Here is a 24,687-nt window from a genome sequence, read left to right on the forward strand (position 1 = left end):
TGGGCTGGTGGCGGAGTCACTGTCGCTTCAGCCAGGCTGCGGAGCAGACGGACGCGCCTGGTGCCCCGGGGAGGGGCGCCACCAGGGGAGGAGGAGGAGGAGAAGGTGGAGAGGAAGAGACGCCCCCTCTGCCCGAGACCTCTCAAGGCCCTGACCTCAGGGGCCAGGGCACTGACAGGACAGGAGAGCCAAGTTCCTCCACTTGGGCTGCCCGAAGAGGCCGCGACCCTGGAGGGCCCTGAGCCCACCGCACCAGGGGCCCCAGCACCACCCCGGGGGCCTAAAGCGACAGTCTCAGGGGCCATCGCAAGGTTTCCAGTTGCCTAGACAACAGGCCCAGGGTCAGAGCAACAACCCTTCCAGCCACCTGCCTCAACTGCTGCCCCAGGCACCAGCCCCAGTCCCTGCGCCGCAGCCAGCCCAGGTGACATGCCGGTGCTCTCCAGGCCCCGGCCCTGGCGCGGGAGCACGCTGAAGCGCACGGCAGTGCTCCTGGCCCTCGCGGCCTATGGAGCCCACAAAGTCTACCCGTTGGTGCGCCAGTGCCTGGCCCCGGCCAGGGGTCCTCAGGCGCCCGCCGGGGAGCCCACGCAGGAGGTCTCTGGGGTCGCGGCGGCCAAGGCTGGCATGAACCGGGTATTCTTGCAGCGGCTCCTGTGGCTCCTGCGGCTGCTGTTCCCCCGGATCCTGTGCCGGGAGACGGGGCTGCTGGCCCTGCACTCGGCCGCCCTGGTGAGCCGCACCTTTCTGTCGGTGTATGTGGCCCGCCTGGACGGAAGGCTGGCCCGCTGCATCGTGCGCAAGGACCCGCGGGCCTTTGGCTGGCAGCTGCTTCAGTGGCTCCTCATCGCCCTCCCTGCTACCTTCGTCAACAGTGCCATCCGCTACCTGGAGGGCCAGCTGGCCCTGTCGTTCCGCAGCCGTCTGGTGGCCCACGCCTACCGCCTCTACTTCTCCCAGCAGACCTACTACCGGGTCAGCAACATGGACGGGCGGCTTCGCAACCCTGACCAGTCTCTGACGGAGGACGTGGTGGCCTTTGCGGCCTCTGTGGCCCACCTCTACTCCAACCTGACCAAGCCACTTCTGGACGTGGCCGTGACTTCCTACACCCTGCTTCGGGCGGCCCGCTCCCGTGGGGCCGGCACAGCCTGGCCCTCGGCCATCGCCGGCCTCGTGGTGTTCCTTACGGCCAACGTGCTGCGGGCCTTCTCGCCCAAGTTCGGGGAGCTGGTGGCAGAGGAGGCGCGGCGGAAGGGGGAGCTGCGCTACATGCACTCGCGTGTGGTGGCCAACTCGGAGGAGATCGCCTTCTATGGGGGCCATGAGGTGGGGCAGGTTGGGGCGCTGGGCACGGAGGGAAGCGTGTGGCAGGGAGGCCCAGGGGCAGGCATCCGTGAGCGGTGGGGACAGTCCGGGGCTGGCCAGGGCTGATGCCAAAGGTGTGGGCAGGCCATGGGAGAGCGGGGCTGGGGTGGGCAGGGCCTTGGGCAGCCGTGGACTCAGGCGCGGCAGTGGAGAGGCAGGAAGGCTGGGTGGGGACTGTCCTGTGCGGTTGCCTGCACGCTCGAGGCCACTTCTGCTTCCTCTCCTCCTCAAGGAGGTTGTCCTGGCCTTAGAGCTGCGATCCTAGCGGTTTGAGCCTCTAGAGCTCCTGCCCGCCCCACTCCTGCAGCCAGCCAGGAGGAGACACCTGCCATTTGTGAGTGGGGACCGAGGGACGCAGCCTGCTGCTTAGCCCCTCCTGGGCCCTTGGGCCCTTTGAAGGCCGGCGTCCAGCAGAGCTGGCTGGCCAGGCAGGCCGGCATTATGGGCATGACTCAGCCCAAGCGGAGGTTAATGAGCAGCGCCCAGCGCAGCAGTGGGACTTGGGGTCAAGGCCACCCCCGCCTGAGCCCACAGGCCTGCCCAGCTACCAACTGGCTCAGCTGCCTTCCCGGGCCCCCAGACCAGAGATGCCGGGCCCAGGCCGCCGCTGCGGCGGGACACACTTCCTGCTCCTGGTGGGGCGGAAGGTGGCCGTCCTTCCGCCCCGTCTGTCTCCTGTCTCCCCGGTGGGCTGGGGCCGGCAGGCCAGGCAGGCGCTGGGAAAGGTTACTCCAGGTCAATGCTCCCTTTATCTCGCCTCAGCCCCTCCCCTTCCTCGTGCCTGGGGTTGCAGCTGCCTTGGGCCCTGCTCTCTGCGACTCAGTTTCGGTTCCCCAGTGCTTCTTGGGAGGAGGGGCACAATGGCATCCATCCCCCGAAGGCCTGTGTGTGCTCCCTGGGTCAGGTGGCCTCTTGCCCTGGGACCTTGTCTCACTGACTGTGCACCAGTAGAGAAGCAGGCTTGTCCCCGAATTCCACAGAGAGGGGCATCCCGGGTGTGGGCCAGACTGCAGATTCAGAGAAAAGGCCCCTGGACTTCAGCCACCACCCCGGCTTCCCTCTCCTCTTCTCCCGCATGCTGGGCTGCAGGGCCTTGGCAAGCAGCCGCAGCCTTGGGCGAGGCGCTTGGCACATTCCCCGCAGCTACATTGTCAGCCTTGGCTGGCACCCCTGCCAGCTCCCAGCACGAGTCTGGATTGCCAGGGTGCTTGCTTCAGGAATGGGAGATCGGGCTTGCAGGGAGCTCAGCTGTGCAGGCCGACCTGGGTGGCGGGGGCAGAAGAGAGATCACTGGTTCTTTGAAGGCCTTCGTCTGGGCTAGCTTCAGGAAGTAGAGAGATTACAGGTTCTTTGAAGGACTCCATCCGGGCTAGCTTCAGGAAGTAGCACGTTGGCCAAGAGGGTTTGTTGGCCAGGGCAGGAGGGCCTGGTGTGCATTCACGGCCTGCCTGCATAGGCCTCAGCTGGAAAGCTGTGTGGGGTGATAGGACCCCTCGGGTGGCATGTGGCCCATGGCAGTCCCACTGGCTGATGTCCCCGTGGACACTGGCCTAGGCTCAGATCAGGGCAGAAGCAGCTGACTGGCTGGAGGGTACACAGCAGAGTATTCTGTCCTTCCTGGGATTGCCACGAGGAGGCTTATTGAAACGCACATGCACACGATCTCTTGCTTGAGAACAAAGTAAAGCTCTCTTGATAAGTCTAAGCATCATTTACAAGAATGTGGTTCTCCTAGCAGCTCTGCCAGTGTGGTCCAAATTCCCACACTGGTTGCCACCATCAGGCTATATGGGCTTGGGCAGGTCACTTTGCCTCCCTGGGCTTCAGTGTTCTGTGTACAATGGGCACATGAATACACATGCAGTGGGACGTGGGGAGAATCAGATGCAGAGACGTGAAAGCACTTGGCAAACAGTGGCAGGCTGGGCAGCTGTCATCAGGCGGCTGTGGGGAGGCAAGGCTGGGGTGCGTGTCCCTGGCCTGAGCCCAGAAATTCACAACCCCTTGGCTACCTTGCTGGGAGCACCTCCCCCACCTGTCTGACTGCTGCTGCCACCTCTTCCCAGCGGATGTCCCTTTCCCCACCTGCTGGTGTCCTGACGTAGTGGTGGCCAGTGCAGGAAGGGGGACAGAAGGACAGGGGAGGCCTACCCACTGCTGAGGGAGCGAGGTCCAGGCTCAGCAGTGGGGACATCCACTGGGGCGAGTCCTGTAGGGCCCAGCTCAGGAGCGCATCCTCCTGGTTTCAGTGGGAAAATGCCATGCAAATTTCTCACCAAAAGGAACTGTGGGAAGGTTGAGGGGAGAGGGGGCCTAAATAGGCCCAGACTGTTGAACCGAGTTTTTCAGAACCAAGAGACAGGGTCTCACTGTGCTGCCCAGGCTGGGGTGCAGTGGCGCCATCACTGCAGCTTCAAACTCCAGGGCTCCAGCGATCCTCCCACCTCAGCCTCCCGAGTAGCTGGGACTACAGGTGTGTGCCACCACGCCTAGCTAATGTTTTTTTAAATTATTTTTGGTGAGACAGCATCTCGCCATGTTGGCCAGGCTGGTCTCCAACTCCTGGGCTCAGGCAATCCTCCCACCTCAGCCTCTCAAAGTGCTGGGATTGCAGGTGTGAGCTACTGCACTCAGCCCAAGAGCACTGCCTTTTGCTGTCCTGCGCTGCTCTTTGCTTAGTTTAGGGGGGAGAAATTAGAGCTGATGGATGATCTCTCCGAGCCAGGAGGAGGGGGCTGGCAGGGAGCCCAAAGAAATGGGCTCAGCAGAGGACAGAAACAAGGTGACTAAAGAGGGAGTGGAGAGGGGACAGGAGCCGCACTGTGACATCAGCCAGTCCTTTATACCCCCTCACACCTCGAGTTTGAGACCTGGCCCCACCCAATCGTAACCTCTGGCTCTCGGCCTTCTGATGGCCACCATGGCACAGCGTGTGTGAGTGGCAATGGGAGACCCTGACCATCGCCCCCACGGGAGCTGCCGCTGTGCATGGCCAGGAAGCCTGTCTGTGTCTGTCACCCCCCACAGGTAGAGCTGGCCCTGCTACAGCACTCCTACCAGGACCTGGCCTCGCAGATCAACCTCATCCTTCTGGAACGCCTGTGGTATGTCATGCTGGAGCAGTTCCTCATGAAGTATGTGTGGAGTGCCTCAGGCCTGCTCATGGTGGCTGTCCCCATCATCACTGCCACTGGCTACTCAGAGTCAGGTGAGACCCAGGGCTCCAAGAGGATCCAGGCCAGGGGCCTGTCCCCCATACCGCTTTGTGCTGGGCTCACGAGGGCCCAACTCAGCCAGCCCGCCGCCCACTTCTGCTGCTGGGGCCACCGAGGCCCTGCTGCCACCCTTGATGCTTTCAGAAGTTGGGCTTGCCTTGCCCCTCCTTGTTGCCTTTTGCCCTGCGCGCACCTCATGCCCTTTGTTACCACTCAGCCAAGCCCAGGACTGCAAGTCAGGAACACTACATGTCACTTCTCCAGGCACAGATACCCTCACCCACCTGTCCCTGTCCTCAACCCAACTGCGACTTAGAGGTGGGAGGATATGCAGAGTACCTGGAGTGAGCCCCTTCATCACTCCAGCCTTGGTTTCCTCGCCCTGAAACAGCTCTTGCAGGTTGCAAAGGGGAAAGACCTCCACCCTAAGGTGTTTTAGAGGAGCGGGAAGCCTGTACTACCTGTTATTTTAGTGATAAGATTAAAGATTTAGGTTTTTGCATTCCTGTTGTTTTTGTTTGTTTTATTTTCTTTTTGGTTTTTGAAACAGGAGTCTGACTGTAGCCCAGGCTGGAGTGCAGTGGCGCGACCTTGGCTCACTGTAGCCTCGACTTCCCGGGCTCAAGTGATCCTCTCACTTCAGTCTCCCCAGTAGCTGGGACTACAGGCACAAGCCACCATACCTGGCTAATTTTCATGTTTTTGGTAGAGACAGGGTTTCGCCATGTTGCCCAGACTGGTCTCGAACTCCTGGTCAGGTGATCCTCCCGCCTCAGCCTCCCAAAGTGCTGGGATTACAGACGTGAGCTGCCGCGCCCAGCCTGCATTCCTGTTTTGTTCCCCTGCTGGATTGCAACTTCTGCATTTGATTTTTAGTCCATTAGTGGTTACCCTTTAAAAGATCAACACGCGGCTGGGCACGGTGGCTCACGCCTGTAATCCCAGCACTTTGAGAGGCCAAGGTGGGCAGATCACGAGGTCAGGAGATTGAGACCATCCTGGCTAACACGGTGAAACCCCGTCTCTACTAAAAATACAAAAATTTAGCTGGGCGCAGTGGCGGGCGCCTGTAGTCCTAGCTACTCGGGAGGCTGAAGCAGGACAATGGCATGAACCCGGGAGGCGGAGCTGGCAGTGAGCCGAGATAGCGCCACTGTACTCCAGCCTGGGCGAAAGAACGAGACTTCGTCTCAAATAAAAATAAAAATAAAAAATAAAAGATCAACACGCATACGTGTTAGGTTAATCAATAGCTCCGCCTCCTCCTGGACCTTAGAACACAGAAGCAGCCCCGTGGGGCATGGCGTCATAGCCCAGCCAAGAGTTGGATTTGTACCTAGTTTTTCCTCTTTGCTATCGCCTTATCCACGCGTGTTGAAACTCGCTCGCATGTTTGCTGAGTTCTGTGCTCACCATTTCGTTCCTACATCTCAATTTCTCTTCTGTGTTCCCGTTATCTTCCTCCAGATAGACATGTTTTTAGTTTTTTGTTTGTTTGTTTGTTTTTTGACTCACAACTATACTCAGGACAAACAGTCATCAGTGCTTCTAGTTGTGGTTGGTTTTTTAAAAAGGTTCTTCCAGCAAGGGTTTTGTCATGGGAAATTCTTGATTATTTTATTGTAATTCTTTGTGTTGTTTCTTTTTTGTTTGTTTGTTTGTTTGTTTTTTGTAGAGGCAGGTTCTCGCCGTGTTGCCCAGGCTAGTGTGGAACTCCTGGGCTCAAGCCGTCCTCCGGCATTGGCCTCTCAAAAGTGCTGGAATTACAGACGTGAGCCACCGCACCCAGCCTGTTGTAATTCTTGATTATTTTTGTTGAAAATGTTTCTATTTCACTCTTATTCCCAAGCTAAAGTTGAGTTGCGCAATGGAGTCTAGGTGGACTATTCTTTTCTCTCAGCCCTTTCACAATGTCTCATTGTCTCCCTGCTTCTTCTGTAGCTGCTGACAAATCTGTAGCTGCTAACAAATTGTCCTCCCTGAGCACTCTGTGTTTTTTTTTTTGGGTACTTTGCTCACTTTCTTTCTTTTTGGCATTCTGCAGTTTCACTATGACATGTTTAGGTGTCAGTTTTTGTTGATTCTGCTTGAGACTTGTTATATGTCCTTTGAATATTCGAGTTTTTCAATCATTCTGGAAGATTCTCAGCTATTAGCTTTTCAGATATTGCCTGACTCTCATTCTTTTTTCCTGTTCTTCTAGAACTGGCAGCCAGCGCTGGACTTCTGACTCTCTTCGTTGTGTCTTTTCGTTTCTGTTTACTGTTTCCCATCTCACACTGTCTGTGCTGAATTCTGGGGATGCCCTGAGGCCTTCTTCCTGCTTGCTCATTTTCCAGTTCACCAGTTTTCTCTTTGGCCATGTCTAATTGGAATTTTGTGCACATTTCAGTGGCTGTTTTGTAAGTTCTATTTCATTCTATTTCAAATGGAAATTTGAAAATGGACGTTTCCTTTTTCAAGTAGAAATGTCAGGCTGTTTCTGTGTCTTATTTGCTCATCTTTTTGACTGTTCCTTTTATGCTGTGTATCATGTTAGTCACACTTACCCCACTGTCTCTATCCGATGGTTTGGTTAGCTTCAGTTCTTGAGAGTATCATTCACCTGTCTTCTGTCTGCTGGTCTTCACTCATGGTGGATCATTTCCTTGTGGGTTTTGCAACAGAACTTCTATGGGGATTGGTGTGGCCTCGATGGAGGGTGTAAGCCCATATTTCCTTCTGTTTTGGCCAAGCACTCCAGGGTAAGCAGTTGGAGGCCGTTAGTTAGTGCGGAGGGGATGGTTTCTGAATTGAGAGGTGGTTTCATTTGAATTCATTTGAACTCCAGGCACATTGTTAAAAATTCTTAGAGGAGGCTTTTTGTTCGTTGCGCATAGAGCCCAGGCTAAGCAAGGAAACTTCCTGGTCTTTGCCCTGCCTGCCTCTGGGGCTTTCAAAGGATCACCTGGCTGTCTGCTCTCTTTGCTCCCAGGAGTTTCCCTTGCTTTCTGTCAAGCTTGGCTCTGCTCGAAATAGTGTCATAGTTTACCCAGTTTGGTGGGAAGAGGGTTTTCAATTTGTAAACAGAAGTCTGATTCTCTCCCTGTTCCTGTTTCCACCTTGGGGCTTTCCATGCCCTCAACTGTCTGTGTCATCCTCTGGGTGACTCACCAAGAGGAAGGATCTAATTCGGGGACTGCACATCAAGGGCAGCGTTGATGCCGACATGGGTGCCCAGCCCAGTCAGCGCACCTAGCCCCAGGCACCGAGACAGCCCGCGAGACAGCACCTGCAGCCGCTTCGCTCCATGGTTGCCATTGGTCGCATCGGGCTGCTCCCTGCCCTGAAGGCCTAGGAATTTTCTGAGCCTCTGCTGTGCCAGGCTTTGTGGGCTCCTGGCCCTGCTCTGGTGGTCCTCAGAGCCAACAGCCTTTGAAGGCTGTGAAGCACTCCCTTTCCCCTGGCTTGATTGGCTCTGTCCTGTGGCCTTCTGTTTTTGTTTTTGTTTTTTTTGGGGGGGTGCTTTTGAGATGGAGTCTCACTCTGTCTCCCAGGCTGGAGTGCAGTGGCACGATCTCAGCTCACTGCAACCTCCATCTCCCGGGTTCAAGTGATTCTCCTGCCTCAGCCTCCCAAGTAGCTGGGACTACAGGTACACGCCACCATGCCTGGCTAATTTTTGTATTTTTAGTAGAGATGGGGTTTCGCCATGTTGGCCAGACTGGTCTTGAACTCCTGACCTCAAGTGATCCACCTGCCTCGGCCTCCCAAAGTGCTGGGATTACAGGTGTGAGCCACTGTGTCTGGTCCTGTGGCCTTCTTATTTCCCCAAATGCCAGGCCTGCTCTGTCTTGGGGCCTGTGCCAGGAGCACTCTTTCCTCTGCTGCCCCGTGGCGCAGCCCCCCAGGCAAGGCCCGGCCTGCCCACCACCACCTTTCCTGCCTCCTTCCCTGCCCCACTGCTCTCCCAAGCACTCAATACCCCGTCAGTGGCACCTTTCTCTCTCCCTGCCATGGACTGCAAGCTCCGTGGGGTCAGGGATTTTTGTCTATTTTGTCCCTGCTGTGTCCCCTGCATCGGGTGGCTAGTGAGGGCTCCAGGTGCTTCAAGGAGGTGGAGCGCACTGGGTGGGAAGGCAGGCTCTTACCGATTGGGGAAGATTTAGATAAGCTTTGCTGGGCTGGTGTGCAAGGCAGGTGGGCTCAGGAGATGGGCAGGGCCTGTGGCTCCCACTCCAGCCCCGAGGCCTTGCTCTGTCCAGCTCTGGGGCCCTGGCCTTAGTCGCCCAAGGCTCCAAGAGAACCTGCAGAGGGCAGCTGGTTCTACGCCAGGATGCCCTGGGCACAAAGACTTGCAGACCCTTCCCTTTGTCCACAGCGACTGTCCAGCTCTCAGAACACCTGGGGAGGAGGGCTGTGTCCTTGAGAGCACCCTGGGAAGAAAGGCCCAAGGCCTTCGACCTTTAGGATTAACGTCCCTGCCCCGGCAGCCCAATCTAGTTCCCTGGTTTCCCAGGCCAGGCCCCTTTTCACCCTGCATGGCCCTGAGCAGATACTGTGTTCTGTGTCTTCCCCCAGCCCCCAGCCAATGATCCCTGAGGCTTCCCCGTCAGGATCACACATGCCCCTGGATACAGTCCTCAGTTCCTTCACAGGACATTCCCACCACTTCAGCCACACCCCAGCACCCTCAGAGGCGGCCTTCGCCCTTGCTCCCCACCTCTGCTTCTGTGGGGACTCTAAGGATCAAGAAACTGAGAGTCAAGACCATTGATGAGGGTTAGGAGTGCTGCCACGGGGCCTAGAGTGTGACAGAAAAGCAAATTAAGACAGGAGCAGCTCCTGGGAGAAGCAGACACCAAACAATACAGCTGCTGGCCCAGAAGTCAAAAACCATGGCGTAGAGGGGGCAGTCAGGAAGTGGGACATTAGGCCGGGCGTGGTGGCCCACGCCTGCAATCCCAGCATCTTCGGAGGCCAAGGCGAGTGGATCACCTGAGGTCAGGAGTTTGAGACCAGCCTGGCCAACATGGTGAGACTCCGTCTCTACTAAAAATACAAAAAAAATTAGCTGGGCTTGGTGGCAGGCGCCTGTAATCCCAGCTACTCGGGAGGCTGAGGCACAGGAATCCCTTGAACCTGGGAGGCAGAGGTTGCAGTGAGCCGAGATCACACCACTGCACTCCAGCCCGGGCAACAGAGCAAGACTCCATCTCAAAAAAAAGAAAAGAACAGAAAAAGAAAGTTGGCGTTTCAAAGCCAAACAGCCCTGGGCGTTGGATGACAAAGTTCAGATGTGCCCCAGGAGGGGCGACATCAGTGGTGCAGGACAGAGGGCCGGTGGAAGGAGCTGGCTGTACCCAGAAACAAAACCAGATGCCTACTGGAGCATTTTAAAAACGTTATTGAGATGTAATTACCATACAATTCATCCTTTTCCATGTACAGTTTAAATTCACTCACAGAGTTGTGCAGCCATCACCACTAACTCCAGAATGTTTTATTTTTGTTTTATCCCCCACAGAAACCCCAGACCCATGAACAGTCACTCCTCATCCCCTCTCTCCAGCCCCTGGCACCCACTCATCTGCTTCCTGTCTCTGTGGATTTGCCTATCTGGACATGTCCTAGAAATGGAATCATGTGCTCTGTGGCGTTTTGTGACTAGCTTCCTTCACTGAGCATCATGGTTTCAAGATTCGTCCCTGTCATAAGATGAATCAGTCCTTCATTCCTTTTCATGGTTGAGTAATATTCCATTGTGTGCATAGACCACAATTTCTTTATCCATTCATCTCTTGATGGACATTTTGGGTTTCTTCATGTTGTGGCTATTGTGAATAACACTGCTGTGAACATCCATGGACTAGTCTCTATGTGTGCAGATATTTTCGTTTCTCCTGGGTGTGTAGCTAGGAGTAGAATTGCCAGGTCACACGGTAACTGGACAGTTCACTTTTTGAGGAGCTGCGAGACTGTTCTCCACGGTGGCTGCCCCATTTTACCTTCCTGCCAGCGGTGTTGGAGGGTTCCACCTTTTCATCCTGGCTAGCACTGGTTATCATCTCCTTTGTATTCTAGCCACCTAGTGGGTGTGAGGCAGTATCTCTTGGTGGTTTTGATTTGCATTTCCCTGATGACTAATGATGCTGAGCCTCTTTTAATGTGCTGAGTGGCCATTTGTATGTCTTCTTTGGAGAAATGTCTGTTCACGTCCTTCGCCCATGTGTGATCGGGTTATCTCTGTTGTTGAATTGTGAAAGCTCTTTGTATATTCTGGATACTGCACCCTCATCAGATGTGTGGTTTACCAGTCCAGAGTTTTCTCCCAGTCTGTAGGTTGTCTTTTTCACTGTCTCGATATTGTCCTTTGGTGCACAAAAGTGTTCAGTTGATCTGTTTTTCTCTTGTTGCTCATGCTTTTGGTGTCCTAGTGAAGGAACTGTTGCCATATCCAAGGTCGTGAAGTTTTATCCCATTTTCTTCTGAGAGTTTCATACTTTGGGCTACACTACACATCAGCCTGTGATGTGCTCTGGGTTGGTTTGTCTGTGTGGTGTGAGGGGTCCCTCTCTTGCACATGGAGAGAAAGAGAGAGAGATCTGGTTGCCCCGGCACCATTTGCAGAAGAGCCTCGCCTTTCTCTCCAGCAGCTCATTTTTGACTTTCCGCTGTCTCTGCCCTGCCCCTCCCCGCCCCGCCACCCACCCCTCTGGGGCTTTGCAGATGCAGAGGCTGTGAAGAAGGCAGCCTTGGAAAAGAAGGAGGAGGAGCTGGTGAGCGAGCGCACAGAAGCCTTCACTATTGCCCGCAACCTCCTGACAGCGGCTGCAGATGCCATTGAGCGGATCATGTCGTCGTACAAGGAGGTACCCCTGGCCCAGCCCCACCCTTGCCATCCTTGCCATGCTTCTCTCCCTGCAACTGGCAGGGGCTAAGCCAAGGTCACCCTCCCTCAGGTGACGGAGCTGGCTGGCTACACAGCCCGGGTGCACGAGATGTTCCAGGTGTTTGAAGATGTTCAGCGCTGTCACTTCAAGAGGCCCAGGGAGCTGGAGGACGCTCAGGCGGGGTCTGGGACCATAGGCCGGTCTGGTGTCCGCGTGGAAGGCCCCCTGAAGATCCAAGGTAAGGCTGTCCCCTCCCTATGAGTGACCCCACCCCTGCTGCTACTGCAGGTGCTGACCTGCTGCCCCAGCTCCTCCCATTCCCGCTCCCTCACTCAGGGACCTCCATGTGCTTCTGGCCCATCCCAGTCCACCCAGGATGGGAGGGCTGCCCGGCAGGGTCTTTGAGGACTTCAGCCTAGTCGAGCTTGGCCCCTGGAGGGTTTCCCGGGGAGAGGTGCTGGTCCGCCCACCTTCTTTTCGAGACAGTAGCTGCCGGCCACCCTACTGACTCGCCCTTAGAGGGCCCCAGCCTGGATTATTCATTCAAAAAAAGGGGGATGTGGTCCCCTCACCCATGCAGGACAGCAAGAGAAAGTTCCAGTCAGTGTGCCAGCTGCTGGCTGCCGTGGGAGGCAGGTGCTGCAGAAGGGGGTGGCGGCCCAGGGCACTGTACTAGACACTGGGGGAAGAGTTCCGCTTGTTGGAAGACCTGGCTGTGTTCCCTAGGGACCCCGGACCACAGGCTGCTGGTCAGGAACCAGCTGGCATGCTGCCAGGGATGGGAATGAGGGCGTGCAGCCGGGGGCACGCAGACTCCCCGGAATGCAGAGGGGTCGCCACCACTCCCTCTCCACCCCACCCCCGCTGTGCTCTCTCTGCAGGCCAGGTGGTGGATGTGGAGCAGGGGATCATCTGCGAGAACATCCCCATCATCACGCCGTCAGGAGAGGTGGTGGTGGCCAGCCTCAACATCAGGGTACGTCCAGCAGGGAGGGCGCCAGCCACGCACATATGCAAGCCTCAGCCCTTGGCTTACCGCCTGTCTGTGCTGGCAACAGCCATTGTCCCTATATCTATGTGGCAGGTGGGCCAAGGTCAAGGTGAGAGACCAACGTGTCTCTGACTGTTCATCCTGGGGCAACAGAGGCAGGGCTGATAAAAGAGACTAGTGATACCAGGATTGGCCGAGGTTCACCCCGGTGTTCCTGGCCCTATCATCTGATGCCAACTCCCTGGACTCCTAAGAAAGCCAGAACCCGGGCGGGGGGGCTCTGGTTCAAACCTTGCCATTCGACCTCCCTGGGAAGGCCACAGCAAGGAATCCACAGATCACCTGTGTCCCCAGCCAGGGGTTTGGACAGGGCTGGGGAGTAATGGAGTGAGGGGGAGACTGGGGTGGAGGGACAGGTAGAGAAGTGACAAGGAATCACTCATTCATTCACTCATTTAACCAATGTGCCCTGAACTCTGAGCCGGGCACCAGAAACCCGAGGTAAATCAGGAGCCCTGCACTCAGGGAGTCCTCACTGGGGAGGGGCACTAAAGTGTTACAAAGGCCTCCAGGTAGACAGCTGTTCAAGGGACAGTGGGGGTCACAAGAAGAGTGGTCAAAGTCCCTGGGGGTGGTGGGGGTGGGACGAAGCCTTGCCCAGGAGTTGCTGCGAGCGAGTGGGCAGGCAGCTGAGGGTAGAGGAGTGAGGGGCCGTGGGCCTGAGGGGCAGCTCACACAGGAGGCAGCAGAGAGGAGGGGCATGCCAGGGAGGAGGGGGCTCGCACAGGTGGTTACCCTCACCGCCGGCAGTGGCCCCTCCTAGGATGTCGGGGGAGCCGATCACCAGTGAGTCCGAGGAGGGTGGTTTCCAGGCTGGCCCCGGGCAGCACAAGCAGGCGGGGCAGCCGGCAAGCTCATGGGGCCCCTGCACGCAGGGCCACAGCTGCTCAGGGAGCCGGGTATGTGAGATGGGGCAAGGCCCAGGCCCCTCCCCTCAGGAGGGGGACAGTCAGGTGGCTGCATTAGCATCCTGTCGCTGCCATCACAAAGCGTTACAAACTTTGAATGGCCTCTCTCCTGGCTGGGGGTCCAGCAGTCCGAGAGGAAGGCGCAGGCGGGGCGGGCTTCTGCCAAGGACCGAGAAGGCGCCTCCGCTCGGGGCCTCTGTCCCAGCTTCTGCCCTGCTGCCCATCTGCGGGCTTCCTTGGCTTCTGCCACGGCAGGTCGGCCTCAGCCTCTGTCTCCACACGGCGCTCTCCCTCTGGGTGTGTCTGTGTCTCCGTCTCCCCTTTCTGTCAGGACACAGGTCACATTGCATTAGGGCCCACCCCTCTGCAGAATGACCTCGTCCAAATCTAACTCATCACATCTGCAAGGACCCTGTTTCCAAATGAGCTCACACTCCAAGGTAGTGGGATTAGGGTTCCCACCCAGGAGTCTCAGAGGACACAGTTCCACCCAGGACACTGCCTGAGGTAAGCTAAAGACCATGGCCTCAAGTCTTCCCAGGAGCCCCGTGTAGCATTGTTGTTGTCACCGTGAACTTCACTGACTCCAGGCCCCTGGCCTCCTCCCTGCACACAGCCCGCCTCCAGCCTGGCCGGCATTTTCCCAAAGTAGGCATTTCCTAGCTCCAGCGAGGACCATGCAATCAGTGAATTGAGGAGCCTGAGGTCCCTGATGCAGAGCCCAGGGGCCACTGTGGCATCTCTGGGCCACTCCGGCACCTGGGGAGGCAGTGGGGTCTGTACTGTCAGTCTAGAGACATAAAGAAAGTGCCTTTTGGGCCGGGCGTGGTGGCTCATGCCTGTCATCCCAGCACTTTGGGAGGCCGAGGTGGGCAGATCGCTTAAGCCCAGGAGTTCAAGACCAGCCTGGGCAACATGGCAAACCCTGTCTCTACAAAAATTTTTAAAAATACAAAAATAAGCCAAGTGTGGTGGCCGTGCCTGTAGTTGTAGCTACTTGAAAGGCTAAAGTGAGAGGATCTCTTGAGCCTAGGAGGTTGAGCCTGCAGTGAGCCATGATCCCACCACTGCACTGCAGCCTGGGCAACAGAGCAAGGCCCTGTCTCAAAAAGAAAAGAAAGAAACTGCCTTTTGTCCCCAGTGACTCAGGAGGCCAAGGTGAGAGAATTGCTTGAGGCCAAGAGTTTGAGACCAGCCTGAGCAACATAGCAAGACCCTGTCTCTAAAAAAACATTTAAAAATTAGCCAGGCATGGTGGCGTGCATCTGTAGGCCCAGCTACTCAGGAGGCTGAGGTGGGAGGATCACTTGAGCCCAGGAGTTGGAGACTGCGGTGAGCTGTGATCATACCACTGCACTCCAGCCTGGGCAACAGAGTGAGATCTCGTCTCTTGAAAACAAAGTGCCTTTCAGGGCAGTTCCTTAAAGGGGGCTGAGGGTTGACCCTGCCCTTGGATTCCTGGTGAAGTGGGAGTCGGATGAGACTGAGGACGGCGCTGGCTGTGTCGGAACACACCTACTCATTTAGCTGTGGCAGAATAGGCCCTTCCTCTTGTGCTGGCACCATCTTCTCTGGGCATGTCAGGGCCTGAGGACAGGGCCGGGTCTTGTCCATTCCTGTGTCCTGGGCCAGGCATCTAGCGAGAGCTAAATTTAGCTAGGGCTGTGGACGCTGGACCCCATCCCCCAGGCCCTGCTGTCCCTTATCAAGAGATCAAGAATGGCCTGCCTGCTGCCCTCGGGCGTTGGGAGCCTCTCAAGGCTGGGCAGGAGGCCACAGGGTGCGGGAAGGGGCCTGCGCTCTCTGGCGTCAGCGGCTGTTGCCCCTGCAGGTGGAGGAAGGTATGCATCTGCTCATCACGGGCCCCAACGGCTGCGGCAAGAGCTCCCTGTTCCGGATCCTGGGTGGGCTCTGGCCCACGTACGGTGGTGTGCTCTACAAGCCCCCACCCCAGCGCATGTTCTACATCCCGCAGAGGTGAGGAAGCCCGTGCGTCTCTCTCCACCTCTTCCTGCCCGTGCGCTCACACGTGGCTTCCTGCAGAGGCCCAGGAAGTGGTGAAGAGTCAGCACCTCAGGAGAGGACACCGAGGCACTGTCCCCAGAGCCAGAGACGGGCTGTGGTTCCTGCTCCCTCCAAACCCGCCCGATCCACTGCCCTGTTTTGGATCTGTGTGGGGTGTGTGCACGGGCGGCGACATGAGCGTGTGGGTGCGTGTGAGCGTGGCATGTGGACACTGCCTGGGAGGCGCAGAGCATCTTGGGGGAGGCAGGGCCGGCCCTTCCCTCCGTGGACACCCAGCTTTCCCACAGGCCCTACATGTCTGTGGGCTCCCTGCGTGACCAGGTGATCTACCCGGACTCAGTGGAGGACATGCGAAGGAAGGGCCACTCGGAGCAGGACCTGGAAGCCATCCTGGACGTTGTGCACCTGCACCACATCCTGCAGCGGGAGGGAGGTAGGAGGCCTGGGGCTGGCAGCCGCCCTTTGTCCCACCCTGGCCTCTCCCTTGGCCTCCAGGGAGTGAAGATTATCTCAACATCCAGGAGTCTAAAGTGCCAGGTGCCACAGGGGCGAGGCAGAGGGTGCTACCTCTGAGGCCCGCCTACCAGGGAGGACCAACACCACAGAGATGGCCCCAGGTGGCATGGGTGCTCTAGGGAAGGGGGCACCTAGCAGGGATGCACACCTCATTGGGGGACCAGGATACCCTCTCCCAGAGAAAAGAGGTCTGAGCTGAGCCCTGCAGAATGCTGAGTGGTTACCCCGTCCAGGAGCCAGGGGCAGCAGGGCGGAGTGCAGCCCGCAGGCTTGGTGGTGCGAGAGGCTGGCTCACAGAGGGCCCTCCGGACCAGGCGGGAGCCTAGGTTTTCCCTGAGCAGGATCAGACGCTGTTGGAAGGACCATGGGGCGGTGGGCAGGGGCAGCCTGGGAGGGGCAGGCACATGTGTGCAGTGATGGCTACTGTCAGGAGGTTTGTGCAGACGCTTGGAGGGGGCTGGGGCCAGCAGAGTCGGGTGGATTCAGAGATGAGCTCACTGAAAAGGAGGCCAGACTGAGCTGTTGTCTTGTCCTGGGCTTATCAAGGAATACTGCTTGTCCACAGCGTCTGTCGGGCCGGGAGAGCGGAGGAGGAGAGGGGGGCGCAGCTACAGGGACACAGTAGACGGAGTGTTCAGTTCTGTCTTTGAATTCTGAGCCTCTGGGTTCTGCTTCCAGCCCCCACTGCTGGGTGCAAGATGGCTCTGGGCAAGGACCTCGCCTTGCTGGGGCTCCCCTTCATGGTTCAAGGGCACGGGCACCAAGCCCTCCTTCGGTGGCAACATGAGAAGAAGTGGCTTCTGCAGGAAATGGCTGGGGTGTTGTCACCTGCCTGTGGAGGAAGCGGGAACACAGGTGGCGATGGCGGTGGAGCAGCCCCTGGCTGGGCCCTGCCTCTTGCTCCTGCTGCCCTCGGCCTGGGAGCACGTGGCCCCTCCCGCCTCTGTGGCAGCCTGAATGCCCAGGGCCTGTGGCCGGCCAGCATGAGCCATTAGGATGGAGTTGAGCTGCAAGGAACAGAACCAGCCTCCCCGCAGTAGTGGCTAAGATCATCTGTGAGTTTATCCTGCTGAGCTGTTAGGTCCCAAGAGAGCCAGGCCACGGTTGCCAGGGCTGGCCCTGCTCTGTGAAGGCCCCATGGATCTAGGATTTTCTACCATGTCACTCTGCTGTGTGTGGCCTCCGTTCCCAAAGTCACCTCATGATCCAGGAGGGCTGCTGCAGCCCTCACATCATGTCCCAGGCTGTAGGATGGAGGAAGTAGAAGGGAAGGGGCAAAAGGTATGTGTCTTCTTTCTTTTAAGGAGGGTTCCAGAAGCCGCCATATTGAATGCTTACAGTCATATCTCATTGGCCACAACTTAGTCTCGTGCTCACACCTCACCACAAGGCCACCTGGGAAGCATAATCTCTATTCTGGGTGGCCATATACCCTGTCGCCACTTCTAGCCGTGGGCCGCCGGGGAAGGCAGCATGGGCGAGACGACAGGAGGGGCCACTTCTGCCGCAGCGCCCCGGCCTAATGGAGCAGCCGGCTCACCTGCTCGTTCAAACAGCCCACTCGAGCCTTGCCAAAGTGCTAGCACGGGGCAGTGACAGGAGGCCCAACCCCTGTGGGTGACAAGCCCCCGGTCTGGGGAGAGCACTCAGGCCGCTCTGGAGCTCTGTGCCAGGGAACTGTGTGGGTGCCCTGGGGCTGCCATAAACCGCAGGGGGGGATCATCTCCTGGATCCAGCAGTCCAAGATCCAGGTGCCAGCAGGGTGGGCTCCTTCCGGGCGCCATGACAGAAGGCTGTGTTCCAGGCCTCTGTCTTCAGCTCGCAGATGGCCCACTTCTCCCTGTATATCTTCACCTTGTGTTCGCCTGTGCACGTCCTCTGCCCGCACACCCCATTTTTATGAGGACACAGTCATATTGAATTAAGAGTCCACTCTGATGACCTCATCTTGGTGTGATCACCTCTGCGAAGGCCCTGTCTCCAAATAAGGTCACACTGAAGTGTTGGGGCTTTGACTCCACCATATCTCTTCTAGGGGAAGGCACGATTCCAGTCCCCACTCCTCCATGATTAATGCCTGGCAGACAGACAAGGACACAGAGGCACAGGGGCCCTGTCGTCACAGCTAGCTCATTCCCGCAGCTCCCCCAGCTCCTCGGCTGGCACCTGGGTCTGGGTGCTGGTGGAACTGAGCCAAGACCATTGCCCCCGCTTAGGTTGGGAGGCTATGTGTGACTGGAAGGACGTCCTGTCGGGTGGCGAGAAGCAGAGAATCGGCATGGCCCGCATGTTCTACCACAGGTGAGCACTCGGGGCCGGCAGGCTCCCTGGGGTCCCCTGGAAGGGGAAGTAGCCATGGGGAGGCCTGTGCTCAGTGGAGCCTGAGCCGGGCTGGGGTGCTGGGCCCTGGAGGGTGCACAGACTCCCCTCTCGGCCCGGACCCCCAGGCCCAAGTACGCCCTCCTGGATGAATGCACCAGCGCCGTGAGCATCGACGTGGAAGGCAAAATCTTCCAGGCGGCCAAGGACGCGGGCATTGCCCTGCTCTCCATCACCCACCGGCCCTCCCTGTGGTAGGTGCCCTCTCTCCCTGCCTGGGGTCGGTGGGAGTGGCTGCCTGAGGGGAGGAGGTGGCCTGGTGGCCTGGTGGGCCCGGCAGCAGCAGGCGGCTGTCATCAGCAGCCCTCGTGCCGTGCCCCTGACCCTGTCCCTCTCCTGGCCAGGAAGTACCACACACACTTGCTACAGTTCGATGGGGAGGGCGGCTGGAAGTTCGAGAAGCTGGACTCGGCTGCCCGCCTGAGCCTGACGGAGGAGAAGCAGCGGCTGGAGCAGCAGCTGGCGGGCATTCCCAAGATGCAGCGGCGCCTCCAGGAGCTCTGCCAGATCCTGGGCGAGGCCATGGCCCCAGCGCACGTGCTGGCACCTAGCCCGGAAGGCCCTGGTGGCCTCCAGGGTGCCTCCACCTGACTTGACCCTCCCCAGCCCTTGCCCCGCCCCCAAGCTCGGATCACATGAAGGAGACAGCAGCACCCACCCGCGCACGCACCCCGCCCCTGCATGCCTGGCCCCTCCTCCTAGAAGACCCTTCCCGACCTCGGGAAAGTAGATGTGGAGGGTGGTGCCCTGCGTAACCCTCACCCTGTCCCTCCCACTCCCTGGGGGGGCTGTTCCACAGTGACTGGGCACTGTCCAGGGCAGTGAGTCCTCTACTTTGCTCCGTGGAGGAAGCTGGGGTACAAGGGGCCCAGTGCTGGCCACACAGCAGCGCAGCGGAGCCCCAGGAGCCCCTCAGGCCACAGCCCCTGGAGCTGCAGGTGGCCTCCCTCCGGAGACTCGAGTCCCCATGATTCCCTCCTCGTCAGTCTCTCAAAGACCCCATGGTCCATCCCCTGAGGGTGGCCAGCCAAGGCTCCCGTCCCATGGGATGCCATAAAAGCCGCCCAGTGGGACCCACGGTCACACAGAGCACCTCACCTGCATCCTCTCCCCCACGAGAGCCCCGAAGATTCCACAGGGGAGGGACGCACAGCACTGCCTGCCGAGCGAGAATGTAGGCCCTGCCCCCTCGGCCCCTCACCTCCTCTTTCTACAGCCTAATTTATTGGATTCCCTATTCATTGCCATCTCCGTGGCCAATGTGACTACCCTGCCAGCAGTGGGGGCGGCCCAGCCTCTGAGTCCTGTGGGGCCCCGGCTCCCACTGGTGCCAAACCCAGCCCCTGTGGCCGTCACCCTGCCAGCCTACACTGCCAGCCGCCACCGGGGCACACGGGCCTCTGCTTGCCAGCCGGGAGTGCGGACACCATGTTCCCAGCTCAGTGCCAAAGAGGGGTCACCAGGGGAAGCTGTCTGCAGAGCCAGCGCCTGCCTGAGAGAGACCCCACCGCCACCGTGTGCCTTTCCCGGGCCCTCAGCCCTCGGGCTGGGCACCACCCCCAGTCCCCCCAGTAAAAGCCTCCATTGGCAAATGCAGTCCTTCCTCCCTGCCTCAGAGTCTGGTGGTGTCTGCTGTGGATCTCGGGTAGAGATGGAGGAGAGGGAATGGGTTGCCTGTGGGGGAAAGAGTGAGTTTGGGAAAGGAGTGGACCTGACCCCCAAGCCCCTCCGCGGGGGAAAGTCACCAGAAGACGTGGTCCAGCCTCACGCCAATGCTCTTAGGGTTCTTGTGACGGTGGCGGGGCGGAACCTGGAACAACATTGCACAGAAATACCGGCTGAGCCCAAATAGGACTAGGGGAGGGGATCATGCTGGTCCCTGTGGGAGGAGCACGAAGGCAAGAGAAGGGATGTGTAAGCTGCCACACACAGTGCTGCTGGCCCTTCTAGGGAGAGGAGGCCACTTGTGCAGGGGCCTGGGGGGAACCGGGAGCACAGCACAGGGTGTTCGTGCTGCATGCAGGGGAAGGGAGGGCAGGGGAAGGGAGGGCTGCAGCCGGCGGGCCTTGGAGGCCACACTACAGAGACAGGACTTAGCCCAGAGGCCACCGAGGAGCTTTCAGCAACAGGGAAGCAGTGTTGAGTACTGCAGGCCACTTGGCTGCATGTGAGGGTGGCTGGTGGGAATAAGGTGCAGCAGCCCATCCAGCCTCAGAGGCATGAGAACTGAGAACAGCTGTGCGGCCATACCTTTATGCATGGATGGCCATAGCCTCCCAAAGGTGGGGCAGCCTGAGTGTTCATCAACAGACAAATGGACACACAGCCTGTCCATAAGGCGCGGTGCCATTCCGCCATAACACGACGGATGGACCTCAGAGTTCGTGCTGGGTGAAAGAAGCCAGACACAAATGTCCAGAATAGGCTCATCGGGACAGAAAGCAGATGAGTGGGTGTCAGGGCCTGGGGCAGGGGAAGGAAAATGGGGCGGGGGCAGTCCTTTTTCAAAAATTTTGTATTTATTTATTTTTTAATGAGACAGGGTCTCACCCTGTCACCCAGGCTGGAGTGCAGTGACGCAGTCATAACTCACTGCAGCCTTGATCTCCCGGGCTCAGGCAATCCTGCCCCAGCCTCCTGAGCAGCTGGAACCACAGGCATGTGCCACCATACCCTGCTAATTTTGTGATATTTTTTTTGTTGTTGACAGGATCTCACTATGTTGCCCAGGCTGGTCTCAAACTGCTGAGCTCAAGCGACAGTCCTGCATCAGCCTCCCACAGTGCTGGATTACAGGCATGAGCCACCACACCCAGCCTCGGGTTTCTTTTTATTGTGAAGAAAATGTTCTGGAACTATAGTGCATACTAAATGCCACTGAATTGTGCACTTTAAAGGGATTGATTGTATATTTTGTGAATATCGCCTCAAAAACAGATAGATGATTGACGGATAAATTGGTACATAGATATATAGATATATAGACATGATTGATATAGATAATTGATCGATAGATGATGGATGATTCATAGGTGATAAGTGATAGATAAAATACATGATAGATACATGGATAGATAGATGAATAAAGAGAGATGATCAATGATTTTAAAATTTTTTTTAGAAATGAGATCTCACTATCTTGCCCAGTGTGGACTCGATCTGCTAGCATCGGGCAGTCCTCCTGCCTCAGCCTCCTGAGTTACTGGGACTACAGGCACATGCTACTGTGCCTGGTGATAGATAAATGCTTGAACGATAGACATGATAGAGGCATAAAAGATAGATGGATAGGCATGATAAAAGGGAGATAGGAAGATACATGGGATAGATCAATGATTGATTATATAAGTAAATGATATAGATTGATAGATTATTGATTATGGATTAATAGGTGGATAGTTGATTGATGATTGATCGATTGATTGGTTGATTGATTGATGGCGAGAGACAGAGAAGCAAGCACCGCCATTGCAGCCACCCAGACAAGACATGCTGAGGCCTGGAGTTCCAGTAGGTTCGAGCAGTTGGAAGAACTCGACAGGCATGGAGGCAGCTTCTTCAGGGAGTGGAGGGGGCAGCAAGGTACCACTGGGTTCTGGCTTGGAAGGTTAGGTGAGCGACAGCACCCTTGGTGGACAGAGGCAGCTCCAAAGGAGGGGCAGGCCTGGGGAGCAGGTGCAGCCCGAGGGGATGGTGCATAGGCAGTTGATTCAGAGCCTGGGGCTCCTCAGTGGGACATGGGTCAGCAGGGAGGCCAGTGGTCATTGAAGTTTGGATGGAGACAGCCTGGCTGAGGGGAGGGGCATGCTTGGCATCTCATTTAGGGGACAGGAGGTAGACTGTTTACCTGCATTTTGAGATTAGGATTTATTCCTGATTCCAGGAGGTGGCCGATTCGGAGGGCTGGGAGTTGTGCCTCCGTTTCTTTTGACGATTGTGTAAGTCACCCATGCTTGATCATAAACCCATTTTGTTTATTTTTGACACATAGCTGGAATGGCTCTAATTACTACAGATAGAAGGAGACACATCTGGCAAAGACCATCCAAAAGGGAGCTAGTGGAGAGAAGCTCATATCGCACAAAGTAGGCTCCAGGGCAAAATCATTATTAGGATTAAAAGTGGTTGCAGCATACTGATGAGTATTCATTCCAAAGCGTTCACTGGCGGGGGAGGGGTGGGGGGAAAAGAATAAATACATAAATAAGTTAATTATTTTATTTTATTTATTTATTTTTTATTTATTTATTTTTTTTGAGATGGAGTCTTGCTCTGTTGCCCAGGCTGGAGTGCAGTGGCGCAATCTCAGCTCACTGCAAGCTCCGCCTCCCGGGTTCACGCCATTCTCCTGCCTCAGCCTCTCCGAGTAGCTGGGACTACAGGCGCCCGCCACCACGCCCGGCTAATTTTTTTGTATTTTTAGTAGAGACGGGGTTTCACCGTGGTCTCGATCTCCTGACCTCGTGATCCGCCCGCCTCGGCCTCCCAAAGTGCTGGGATTACAAGCGTGAGCCACCGCGCCCGGCCAAGTTAATTATTTTAAAAGAAGTATTAGCGGCCAGGCATGGTGGCTCATGCCTGTAATCCCAGCATTTGGGGAGGCCAAGGCAGGCAGATCACCTGAGGTCAGGAGTTCGAGACCAGCCTGAACAACATGGTGAAACCCCGTCTCTACTGCAGTACAAAATTAGCCAGGCGTGGTGGCTCATGCCTATAGTCCCAGCTACTTGGGAGGCTGAGACAGAACTGCTTGAACCCGGGAGGCGAAGGTTGCAGTGAGCCAAGATCACACCATTGCACTCCAGCCTGGGCGACAGGAAAAAAAAAAAAAAAGAAGCATTAGCCATTCTGATCTTGTGTGCACCTGCATGATGATAGAGCCTCAAATGGCTACAAAACAAAAAAGTGTCAAGAAAAGGAAAAATTAACAAATGTGCACATTCTCCGTGCAGGAAATTATACCACTTCTCACTGGAACTGCTGGTTTAAGCAGACTCAGTAAGAATATAGAAAAATTGGGCCAGGCATAGTGTCTCATGCTTGTAATCCCAATACTTTGGGAGGCGAAGGCAGGCAGATTACTTGAGGTCGGGAGTTTGAGACCAGCTTGGCCAACATGCTGAAACTAAAATAAAAAATACAAAAATGAGCCAGATGTGGTGGCTCATGCATGTAATCCCAGCTACTCGGGTGGCTAAGGCAGGAGAATCACTTGAACTTGAGGTTTCAGTGAGCTGAGATCGTGCCCCTGCACTCCAGCCTGGGCAACAGAGTGAGACTCTGTCAAAAAATAAAAATAAAAAAAAGAATATGGAAAAGTTGAACAAGCTTGATTTAGTGGACACCCAAAAACTACAGACCACACATTGTTTTCAAGTTCACCTTGGACATTTACTAACAGTCACCATGTCCTAGGCTGCAAAACAAGACTCAACAAATAGCAAAAGAACTTGCATCACACCAGCCATGTTCTTGATGCAACAGAATAAAGGCATAAATTGGCAACCAAACTAAAATTAAGGGCTCCCCTATGTTTGGAAATTTAAAGATACACTACTGGCCAGGCACGGTGGCTCACACCTATAATCCCAGAGCTTCGGGAGGCCAAGGCAGGAGGATCCCTTGAGCCCAGGAGTTCAAGACCAGCCTGGGCAACATAGTGAGACCCCCCATCTCTATAAAACTAAATTAACGATTTTTTAAATTAAAAAAAATAAAAAATAATGCACTGGTCCGAGAAGAATTAGAATGAAAATCTAAAAGCATTTAGAACCGAACAATGAAAACTATGTACAAAAGCTTAAGCCATGTAGCCCAAGCAGTACTACAAGGAAATTAAAAAAAAAAAAAAGTGTGGCCAGGCACGGTGGCTCACGCCTGTAATCCCAGCACCTCGGGAGGCCAAGGCGAGCGGATCACCTGAGGTCAGGAGTTAGAGACCATCCTGGCCAACATGACGAAACCCCATCTCTACTAAAAATACAAAAATTAGCTGGGCGTGGTGGTGGGTGCCTGTAATCCCAGCTACCTGGGAGGCTGAGGCAGGAGAATTGCTTGAAACTGGAAGGCGGAGGTCGCATTGAGCCAAGATTGTACCACTGCACTCCAGCCTGGGTGAGAAGAGCGAAACTCCTTCTCAAAAAAAAAAAAAAAAAAAAAAGTGTAAAAAATAGAAATAATATTATGAAGTACAGAGGGATCTCCCTGCAGGCGCCACTGGGAGCTGAAACATCAGGGGCACCTGGGGGCAAAAAACATGAGCGGGAACAACTTCAGCCCTTGCCTCTCCTCTAAACACTGCTAAAAGGAATGCAAAGGGATTGCAGATGTAAAAGGGAAGAGTTCGCAGCAGA

At 56.3% G+C, this 24,687-nt stretch overlaps 1 protein-coding gene across 1 annotated transcript; it reads left to right on the top strand.

Moving 5' to 3' along the window:
* The first annotated feature begins 15 nt into the window (after positions 1-15).
* Positions 16-19,945, top strand: ABCD1 (ATP binding cassette subfamily D member 1). Its single transcript, XM_030806447.1, has 10 exons — positions 16-1,329; positions 4,396-4,576; positions 11,292-11,434; positions 11,525-11,693; positions 12,337-12,431; positions 15,246-15,391; positions 15,727-15,872; positions 18,172-18,256; positions 18,403-18,528; positions 18,679-19,945. Exons 1-10 carry the CDS (start codon positions 430-432, stop codon positions 18,923-18,925), a joined length of 2,238 nt encoding a protein of 745 aa, XP_030662307.1. The 5' UTR covers positions 16-429; the 3' UTR covers positions 18,926-19,945.
* Positions 19,946-24,687: the final 4,742 nt, after the last annotated feature.

Source organism: Nomascus leucogenys, chromosome X (assembly GCF_006542625.1).
Source record: "Nomascus leucogenys isolate Asia chromosome X, Asia_NLE_v1, whole genome shotgun sequence".
NCBI classification, from domain to species: domain Eukaryota; kingdom Metazoa; phylum Chordata; class Mammalia; order Primates; family Hylobatidae; genus Nomascus; species Nomascus leucogenys.

Coding starts and splice junctions, on each gene's coding strand:
- ABCD1 (XM_030806447.1), top strand. CDS start 430: ATGCCGGTGCTCTCCAGGCCCCGGCCCTGGCGCGGGAGCACGCTGAAG. Junction 1,330..4,395: donor CCTTCTATGGGGGCCATGAG/GTGGGGCAGGTT, acceptor CACCCCCCACAG/GTAGAGCTGGCCCTGCTACA. Junction 11,435..11,524: donor TCATGTCGTCGTACAAGGAG/GTACCCCTGGCC, acceptor ACCCTCCCTCAG/GTGACGGAGCTGGCTGGCTA.